This window comes from Lycium barbarum, chromosome 3, assembly GCF_019175385.1.
Source record: "Lycium barbarum isolate Lr01 chromosome 3, ASM1917538v2, whole genome shotgun sequence".
NCBI lineage: Eukaryota > Viridiplantae > Streptophyta > Magnoliopsida > Solanales > Solanaceae > Lycium > Lycium barbarum.
This window is the reverse complement of record NC_083339.1, coordinates 45,257,386-45,267,781: the sequence shown is the minus strand read 5'-3', so window position 1 is coordinate 45,267,781 and position 10,396 is coordinate 45,257,386. Positions and strand designations below refer to the sequence as shown.

The 10,396-nt window shown below is 35.1% G+C and overlaps 1 protein-coding gene across 2 annotated transcripts; it reads right to left on the bottom strand.

Moving 5' to 3' along the window:
- Nucleotides 1–735: 735 nt before the first annotated feature.
- LOC132631109 (probable anion transporter 4, chloroplastic) lies at nt 736–9,957 on the bottom strand. 2 transcript variants are annotated; one of them, XM_060346709.1, is made up of 8 exons: nt 9,443–9,957; nt 8,313–8,539; nt 7,814–8,180; nt 6,250–6,294; nt 6,003–6,149; nt 4,323–4,460; nt 4,201–4,234; nt 736–1,187 (listed from the first exon to the last, which is right to left on the bottom strand). In XM_060346709.1, the coding sequence occupies exons 1-8, from the start codon at nt 9,848–9,850 to the stop codon at nt 1,003–1,005; spliced, it is 1,551 nt and encodes a 516-aa protein (XP_060202692.1). In that variant the 5' UTR covers nt 9,851–9,957; the 3' UTR covers nt 736–1,002. The 2 variants fall into 2 exon arrangements, with proteins under 2 accessions (XP_060202692.1, XP_060202693.1); XM_060346710.1 differs by having other exon boundaries at nt 8,313–8,552; nt 9,443–9,582.
- Between the last annotated feature and the right edge of the window lie 439 nt (nt 9,958–10,396).

Genomic DNA, 10,396 nt, shown 5'->3' with positions numbered 1-10,396 from the left:
CAAATAATCAATCAGTTCGTCAAATGATCTAATCACAAAGACACTGCCAACCTCAGCATATGGTAAGTTGATATACAAGATTGGAATGTGTATCTTCGAGATTTCAAGTGTTGTTTACATTAGGGGAAGTAAAATATGCGCGGTATTTTTTTCCCTTAACTAAGGTTTTGCCCCAAATTGATTTTTTCTGGTAAGATTTTTGAGGCAACTCGAAATTCGTATTATTAGATATGTATACTATTTTCCCTTCACTAGAATTCTTCCCACTGGGTTTTTTCTTGTAAGATTTTAACGAGACACATTATCTATCAAATAGATATTCAAAGAGAAATATTGTGAATATATTTTATATATTATTGCCAATCTCTATTTATTTTTTTGGAGAAAAATTAAGCTTAGTTACTTTGAGACCAATTAAATTTTCCCTAGTGTTCTCAGTCATGATAGATTCATCCCTCAAGATAAATAACAATCTGTCTCTCTTCTCTCTATCTTTCTATACGATATTCTTCTTCTAACTTTATTATTTTATAACAATATATTTATTCTTTTTATCAATCTTCAACTCTATTTTCACTTTCCGGCGCGCATTTAGAGGATTGTTGCCACTTTTCTGGTCACATCATGCACTAATTTCACTTCGAACGAAATTAGGGTACAATGGGTCGCCCGTGAAATTAAGGTGTGGTAAATTTGTTTGTTCTCCCAACTTGTCAAAATAAAAACGGCACAAGCTAAACAACAGAAAGGCTTTTTCTTAGATACAACGATACTAACCGTCATCTCGTAGAATATTGCCACAGTGCCAATCAGTCCAACTTGACAGGTATTTACATCGTTTGGCACTTCTTATAATGGGAATAGGACGACGTTACTTACATTCCTTGTTTCACAAAGAAACTATAAAAAGCTATAATAGACCTATCCATCCTTTTAGACTGATGAAGTGAACAGGAAAACAAACCACCAAAAAATAAAAAATAAAAACAAGACAAAGCAAATCTAAGTGGAATCATCAAAATTGACTCTCTGCCCCGTAGAAAATACATTCCAGAAGACAGCAGCAGAAAAATACATGAATGCTGTAAGCAGCAAAAATCCCTTGAAAGATCCCACCAGTTCAACAAAGAATCCAGCACCAACAGTTCCAATTATTGCAGCAAAAGTACCAGCAGTGTTCGATAGACCTATACAGCGAGAAAAAGTAACCCGGTTAGCTCGCTGAAACAGCATAAATAATATGCATACAGCCATCGTCTAGTACATAATTGAGCTGCTAACACAACATGCAATTTTCTATAACACAAATGGCTTCTATGGGCAAGCATGTATGTAAGAACATATCAAAAAAAAAAAATGTTATACTAACACCAGTGCAATACAACACAACACGTATTTCAGATTGATATACACAGATATACCAGTGGTATACATGGTATACGGGGCTATTTTGGGACTGATTGAACTACAAAGTTGCACTCATGATCTATTTATTGCTTTTTTCTCAGTGGGGGTATTAGCACCCCGGGATGCTCATCCTACTGAGGAATTATCAATATTTGGAGAATGTAGTGTTCTTAGGCAAGGTCCGGATGATTAGGCTGCAACTAATGGAAAGCTACAGTGAGCAGCCAGTAGCAGCAGTAAAATTGCTGGTTGTTTCAACAATTAGCAGGCAAGACTACAAGCAGCACCTCTGGCCAAGATTCATTTCAGTTTTCACTATTACTTCTACTTCTTTTAATTAATTCTTTAGCAATTTGTAGTATCAAGTTAAGACAAGCTATAAGTCTTAATTTGGTCATTAGTTTAATCTATTTTTTATTATTAGCCTTTGGCTACATTTGTAAAGAACTGTTGGATTTGCTTTGAGAAAATTTATAAAATTAGCCCTAGGCACCAAATTGCCTAGTGGACTTTATTTTAAAAAAAAAAAATACAACACAACCTAGGCCAACTGCCTAGAAAAATAATGCTCCTTTTTTGAGATTGGTAACATCAAAAAGAAAATGATAATAATGCTCTAAATAACATATCGGCACTCTGACCTATACCATGAGGTAGAGTTTTAGTTCAGTGATACACTCTCTAAAAGACTTAACGTCAAGCCCAAAGGAGTCCTGTTCACATCTTCAAAACAATGGTAGCTTTTCTATTTCTTTTCTCGTTGATCTTTTATCTGGAAGAAAGGGTTGACAAACTATTGGCACTTGAATTAGTAAAAAAGATATAAACTGCTATGAAAAATGTTGTGATTTCCTTTTATAAACTTGGCCAATCCTTTTAAAAAGATATAAACTGCTATGAAAAATGTTGTGATTTCCTTTTATAGACTTGGGCAATCCTTCACTAATGAACTAACTTTAGGAGTTGAGTTATGCCCAAAGTTCATTTCTTTAATTGGCATCAGAGCAAGACTCATCGATCCTTATTTTTGTGTTTTAATGTTGGGTCTGTGTCATGTTATCCACACTCCAGTTCATTCCTGGGCGTGAGGGGAGTGTCATGTTCCACATTGGTTGAGGGAGCGGGTTATGATCTCCTTATATGGACTTGGCAATTCTCCCTCATGAGCTAACTTTTGGCGTTAAGTTACGCAATCCATTTCTACACTAAAAAATGAAGGAACGAAGAGATAAGATGGACTGAGGAAAGCAAAAGTCTTAACTGTAAACGGTGTGTTCCTTCATGTCTTTGTGAAATGTGCATTGCCCATCTGAAAAATATAATTTGAATGCTTTGCTCTGATTTTCCAGTAGTTGTTATTTTTGGTACTTTTGCTATTGTTCTTTATCCATTTTATATTCAAATAGAGAAAAGCCAAGAAAATAGGACCACCCTTAAACATTGATAAGAATATTTTCAAATTCGGACAAAAAATGCAGGGCTGCAAGTACTTGAAAAAACAAGAATTTAAGCTTACAAAAGATCTAAATTTATAATCTCAATTTGACCCAGTATGGATCTTTCGTGCAGAGTCCTATTTATTGAAAATTTAGTGAATGGTGGACAAAATTATGACATTGTTATGTTATATGAAAGAATTGAAAGTTCATAAGATAAAAGTAGTGTGTACCTAATTTTTGAAATAGAATAATTTTGTAGCCTAGTTAGAGATTTGTATGTTAATATAGAGATAAACTAAATATATATACAACAATAACCAGTGTAATCTCACAAAGTGGGGTCTGGGGAGGGTAGAGTGTACGCAGAACTTACCTCTACCTTGGACGTAGAGAGGTTGTTTCCGGTAGACCCTCGGCACAAATGTTATGGCAAAATACTATAAAATCATGATAAGGCAGTATGACAAAAAAAAAAAAAAAAAAAAAAAAAAAATATATATATATATATAACTACAAAAAAATGCCCTAAGTAGCTAGTGGTTTTCAACATGCCATGTCAATTTCTAAAAGAGCATGTCATTACGGACTAATGGAATTACTGAATCGAAGAATTTTCAAATATAAAAAGATCTTTGTCTTTTTGGACCAAAAAAGGAAACAATGCCATATAAGATGGTATTGAGGGAGTAATACTTTAGCTGTTGTACAGACAAGTTACAAGGAAGCAAGTTAAACTTTTATATGAATTGAAATAGTCAAATCAAATAAAAGTTCCTTATTTAATGTAGACTTATCTGCTTATAAGCTGTTCAAAGTTAACCCCAGTAAAATGAAATACAAAACAAAGAGCCTAGAAAAGAGGAGTAAAAAGATCACAGCAACATTAGCGAACAATGACCATATGATAGTGGTGCCATGAAATCTTGATGGTGCTATGAAATCTTGAATGGTCATATGGCTTATTTCCTTTAACGAGGACAATACTAGTAACCAACCAGGAAATAATTGAGAACAGAGAACTATTATGAGGATGTTGTGGGCGTCTCTTTTGAGAATACTTTGTGCACATTGACCAAGAAAAAGAAGTTCTGAAAGATATTGGGCCCTGTTTTCTTATTTTTCTAGTAACCGCTTCTAAAATATTTCCCTTTCTTTCACTATATATCACATGAGAAGTCAGACAGAAACTATGAAACCTCTCAATCATCATAAGCTAACATTATACAATAACCACAAAATGCCGTTTCATGTGTGCAAGATACATAGAGACATGAGAACAAGTAACTAACATCAGGAAACAGGACAAGACTATTCCAACAAGTGTCAAAAGTTAGAGATAACAGACAAGAATTACCATGGAGAACGCCAGAATATTGCGGGGCAATCTCCTGTGAATGGATATAAATGGAAGATCAGTTCCATAAATGAAAACTTTTGCTTCACTGTTTCATAAAGTCTATATTTTTAAATGCTAACCTGAAGGTTGACAAGGAAGCCACAGTGACTAAATGCTTTCAGCCCTACAGCTAAAGTAAGCCAAGCAGATGCAATGGATGGACTTGGTGCCGTAGTTAAACCTATGAGAGCAAAACCAGGGCCGAAAAACCCAACTGACTGCAAAAGGAACAAATAAGTTGTGCTTGATACAAGTCTTACAGAGTGTGGCACAAAAACCAAATAATGGTATTCCACAAAAAAAAGAAGATAATCTGATAACCAATAAAGAGAAAAAAAGAAGCAATAATTGAATATTCCATTGAATCAAATATTCAACAAGCTTTAACTGAGCATGGAAAAAAAAAATTGAGTAAGAAGTTGATCAACACTCCTGCTACTGAATAAGGCTGCTTTCAGCTTGTTCTTTGACCTGACTAATGCCACAAAAGCAGTGGCTTCTGAAAACCAGCCATTTCTGCACATGCTATTAGAAAATATTTAACTTTTAACACGTAAGAAATGTGCCTCGAAACAATTGTGGGATCCTTATATTAGTAGCCAGTGTTTAAAAGGTGGAGGAGACACAAGGGGGAGACCATTTTTCCAATAATGGGGCTGGACGTTCCCAAGTGACATATAACAACTATCTTCTATTTTTGGTAATATAATAATTAACCATCTTTATAAAAATAGAATATCTATGATTACCAATAATAAGTGTAGAGATTTTGACCAAATATTTAATCCTTTAATCCACTATTTATGAGAAATAATATTATATGAATTTATATATATATATATATATATATTTCATCATTAAAAGATTTTCCTTCATTATACAAAGTGTGATTAAGCTTAATTTTATGCATCTTTTTTGCCTATAACAACGAAATTTATTTAAATGTCAATGTTGTTATTATAGGTGTATAACAAAAATTCTCTATAACAACTAAAAAATTCCGCACCCAACGATGCTGTTATAGAGGGATTTGATTGAACATACATTTTAATAAATCCTATGTTAAGAGCGGGTTACGTTTTTTTTTTTTTTAAAAAAAAAAAAAACTAAAAAGCAATTATTTTGTAGTGTAAGGGACGCTCATCATGAGGCGTAAAGCATGCATGAACCTTTTTGGGTATATAGGATTTACAACCCAAGGAAAGCATGTACGGGAAACATGGGGTGAGGAGACTTAGAAAGATGTCAGTCCCTGCGAAACTGTAGCCCCACATGTGATAGCATCCATAGAAGCTCTACTCCATTAAAGGACAAGTATGAAGCTTTGGAAGCTCCAAGGACCCTTGACAAGATCTCAAACCAAGAAGTTGAATGACAAGCTTATTAGTGATATTGATGTCACAACACATGTTTAATTGAATAGAACTGGATACCCTTATGCCCATAATATAGCATACAGGAAGGAGGAGCAATCCTAGCTAGTGCCCTTCTCTTCTTCTTACTAGTTAATTGCATACCAAGTGTTTGTTCCCTAGCCAAGTTTCTAGTTTTCATTAGCTATAATCCCTAGAAGAAATTGCAAAACCAACTTTGTTTAGAAGATTACTTTAAGAATAGTGAACACACACAATTTTTTCCTCATGGGATGACCCCAACAAATATGACCTTACTACTCTTAAAGTCGAGGGGTAGGATTGGACCAGTTATCCAAACCACGATCCAGAGGAAAACCAAAAACCAGGGATATGGAGAAAATCTACCTGCATAACTTTCCGGGTTAGGGTCACACTTATGCCTCTTTGGATCATCATGTCTGACAGAACCCCAGCAAAATAGCCAGTCAATGCCATCATACTCCATGGAATGGCACTAAACCATGCTGCTTGTCTAAGATCAACATGATATATCTACAAGGACAGAAAGCTATATCACTAAAATCATCACAAAAAATGTATTGAAGTCTATCAGAGGATGTACTAATGACACCCATTTGCAACAGTTACTCACAGTTTTGAAGTAAATGGGCATCCATGATAGTATAACAAAGAATCCCTGCATCAAGAACAAAGAATTACTAACTAAGACTGAATAATCCAGAAACTAAGTATTACATAGGCCGAATACATAGACAGCTCCTTAAAGTTGACACAAATTTTCATTTAGACACTTTTACAAAGCCTGTTACCTATTAGACCCCTAACATATATAAAAAAATATATTATTAAACACCTCATGCAGATGTGGCACAAGCACTGGTTCTCACTAGGAGCTAGGCGCGTGAATCACTGAATTTATTTTCTCTCTTTTCTCCTATTTCTTCTTCAATAGGGAACCCTGCCATTATCTTTTTCCCCTATCATGACAGCTCACTAGGGTGCTATGAATAGATGAACAATATAGACATAGAGAAAGGTGGACTGTAACTTAGTATTCTCTTTCTTGAAAGCAGAAAAGAAAAGAAATGTGCTTCCTTGACTTTTCATCCGGAGAAAATAGAGAAGAGCTACTCGATTCTTTTAGCTCTTTAAAAGAATGAAATCGGATTTGAATACCTGTATCTCCGGTGAAAGTAACAAAAATAAATTCGTCAAGATTTTCGCTGAGCAGCTTTTGAAGATGAGATGAAGCTGACTGGAACAATCCCTTCCCCGTTTTCTTAGTCTTTACTTTTATTAGTCCATTGCTCATATTGTTAGTCAAAAAAATTCAAGTTGATGAAATACACTTCTTACAAGAACTGGCATACATAACCCAAATTGACAACCCCCAATAGCCCATAGAAGGGTGTTCGGGTTCTTGCGCTTAGTGGAAGCTCCAGCGTGGTGACTGTATTAGTGCCGGAGTTGTTCATTCGAGGAAAAAATTGTCCTCTGGAAAGGAAGGGTTACGCGAAGATGTTTTCTCTTTTCGCCTTTCTGTACTGACATGTCTCTATTTTCTTTGGTTTTTGCTGATATGTAATCTTTTTATTGGTTTGATTTTCCATGTAAAAAGAGTCCCAAGAAAGTGAGATTCACATATCTTGTCTGGGCTTGGAGCTGCTAAATTTGTGTTCAATAGGTACATTTTTTACATACGTTGAGTGTCTAATAGATAACAACTTAAGTTGAGGTGTCTAAATGAAAATTCGTGGCAACTTTAGGGGGCTGTCTATGGATTTGGCCTATAAGATATTAAAGGTACACATATTTCCACATAGATTTGAATGTGAGGCAACAGAAACATGCATAGGCAAAGAGCCACTTGCTGCACAGTTTTTAAGTTTAGCAAACCAGAAGACTACGACAGATATTAAAAACAGCAGCAAAAAAATATATCTTGCACTAAGAGGAGACATACAACAAGTGCCTTCAGCATATTATGAAACTCAATAATTTGAAACAGAACTTCCTTCGGGATACCAATAATTTGCCATTTTTACGCCTATTATGATGGTGCTTAACAGATTCTTGATCCACTAAGATATGGACTTCTGGACAAGGCACTATAGATTAGCACCTCTATAAAGTTAAGCAAGCCAGCACATAAGTAGACAATGGTGCATTTTACTATTAGAAATAGATATGCGTACCCAGCTATGCATGGCATTTGCAACAATTATAGACCATGTCGGTAGTTTGGAGAGTAAACGCCTGAAAGGAGGGATCCCTTTGCTTGTTTTTGATTTACCCTCAACTCCTGTGTGTATCTGCCCCTTGTTCTGTATATACCTCAACTCATGAATGGATATTTGCCGACTACGTTCTGGAGTACTAGAGGTAGCAGAAACCCACACCAAAACCCATAGCAATCCGGACAAGCCAAATATCACAAATGGTCCAAATAGGCCACCTTGTGACATAAGTATAGGAGAAAGGGTAAGTCCAATAGCACTTCCGAGCTGAAAACCAGCCATGGCAAGTCCGACAGCCCTTGAGCGCTCAGTCGGAGGAAACCATCTACAAGGAGAAGCACCAAGGAATTTAAAAGCTACATGTTAAACCAGATCTTTCAGTTAACTACTACTGCAACTGAATAGTATATCACAGAGACCATATTATAAATATTCAGAAGGTTCTTGACTTCCATACCTTGCAATCATATTATTCATGCAAGGAAGAGCGACCCCTTCTGCAATGCCTAGCAGCATCCTCACGGCAAGTAATGCCCATAACGATGCTTCTGCTGCCCAAGGAGTTAGAAGTGTGGTCATAGACCACAAAGCCACACCCCATGCCATGACTAACTTACCTCCGTAGTAATCCACCAGAGTCCCCCCAGCTATTGGCGAGATTAGGTAGCCCCAGAGAAATGATGACTGCCATTAGTAACTATTTATCAATTAAAACATTGAATATCAAATGCAAGGTCATAATAGAAATGGGAACATGATTCGTTAGTCGATTTCTTTCGTTATAAGTTAGCGATTTTGTTTGTACATTAGTATAGCTTCTCTAGTAAAACATGAATTCAAAAATTGGCCAGTACCTTGAAAATCTAGTTGTTTGGCTCAATTCAAGAAATGCATATTTATCAGGAAAACGCTTTACCATAAAAGACTACAACAATGCACTTGGTGGTGTGTATTAGTATCTTTCCAAGTAAATAATTAATTCGATGCTTATGTTTTATCAAAAAGGTCACAACTAAGAGAATTCAGTTTGGAAACGAAAGGTTGCATGCTCATAGTTACTGAATAACTCTCTCGTCTCAATCTGTTTGTCTTTAGTTCTTTTTTGGTCTATTTAAAAAAGCATACCTCTTTACTTTATTGGCAACTCTTTAATTCCAACTTCCACATAGCATGTTTAAGACCACGGGATTAAAAGACATTTTGATACATTCCACGTATCTTTAATTTAAGACCACAAGATTCACAAATCTTTTTTACTTTCTTAGTAGACCTTTGCCATAGAAACCAAATATTTTATTCTTGAAGATGGAGTTGTGTTTGGTTAAAAATTTTGCAAAAAAATATTTGATTGTTTGAATATACTGAAAGGTGAAAAAATTGAAAATAAGGTTTTAGTTGTTTTTCAAATTTCAAAATACCACTTCAAGTTGTACTGGAATTTTCATGGCCAAGCGCTGCTTTTCAAATAAAGTGCAAAAAAGAATTCGGAAAAAATTGAATAATTCTCATGTCCAAAACGAATTACGAGTCCTTAAACTTCGTATAAGTCAAAACCAAATTGAGAAAACGAGAAAAAAATGAAAGTACCTGAACAACGCCAGCAAAAGATTGACGCCAACCATGAGATAGCGATAAAGGAACTATAGCTACTGACATAACAACTCTATCAGCATTACATAAAGCCAAAGACAATGCTAACATTGCCACCACTTTCACTCTCTCCGAAGTAATAAACTCCACAAACCTCTCTTCTCTAACTGATTTAGCATCATCTGAAGAAGAAGCTCTTATTCTCCAAAATGAATTACTCCGATTCAAAAATTCAGTTCTAACAACACTGTTAGCAGTAAATGATTTGAAACAATTGTGATTATTGGACGCCAATTTGCAGTTTGAAGGCAACTTCAAGTTGAATACGAATTGTCTATTAAACGAATTAGGTTTCCTGAAGGTTGAAGTAGGGCTCAGATATTGGAGAGTCGCCGGAGAAGTCATCTTCAGATTATTCCTACTGTGCTGTTGTTGCTGGTGGTTTATAATTTTATGTGACGACAGAAAAAGCCCTGATTTTGCATTTAATTGCGGATGATGTTTAAACACAAGGGTTGATCCGGGAATTTCACGGCTGTTTAAACTTTGAATGATACAAGAGAAATGACGTCATTTCAGCATTTGTTCGTACGGATAAAGTTGAGCTCCACAGACTAGATAATTACTCCCTCCGGATAAAAAAAAAATCATTTAGTAATTTGCCCACCTCTTAAAAAATTACTTACTCTAAAAAAAAATTTAACTAAATTATCTCTAATTAAATAAGCATTAAAATTTAATTACATAACACTCAATAGAAATAAATTTAAAAAAATAAAATTAATTGAATTTTAATTTAATAAATGAACACTTTTTTTTACTCCAAGAGCACACTTTTTAAAATCCGGCGGGAGTATCATTGTTAGCACTAGTACTAATGATAACGATGAATATAGTGCCATTAGATAAAAGAAAAAATATCTAAAGAAAAGGAAGAGATAATGTATATAC

Excerpts from the sequence above, each read along its gene's own strand:
- LOC132631109 (XM_060346709.1), bottom strand. The coding sequence starts at position 9,850 with ATGACTTCTCCGGCGACTCTCCAATATCTGAGCCCTACTTCAACCTTC. Across the intron at positions 6,150-6,249 it reads TGCCCATTTACTTCAAAACT|ATATATCATGTTGATCTTAG; the intron begins GTGAGTAACTGT and ends CTGTCCTTGTAG. Across the intron at positions 4,235-4,322 it reads GCTTCCTTGTCAACCTTCAG|GAGATTGCCCCGCAATATTC; the intron begins GTTAGCATTTAA and ends ATCCATTCACAG.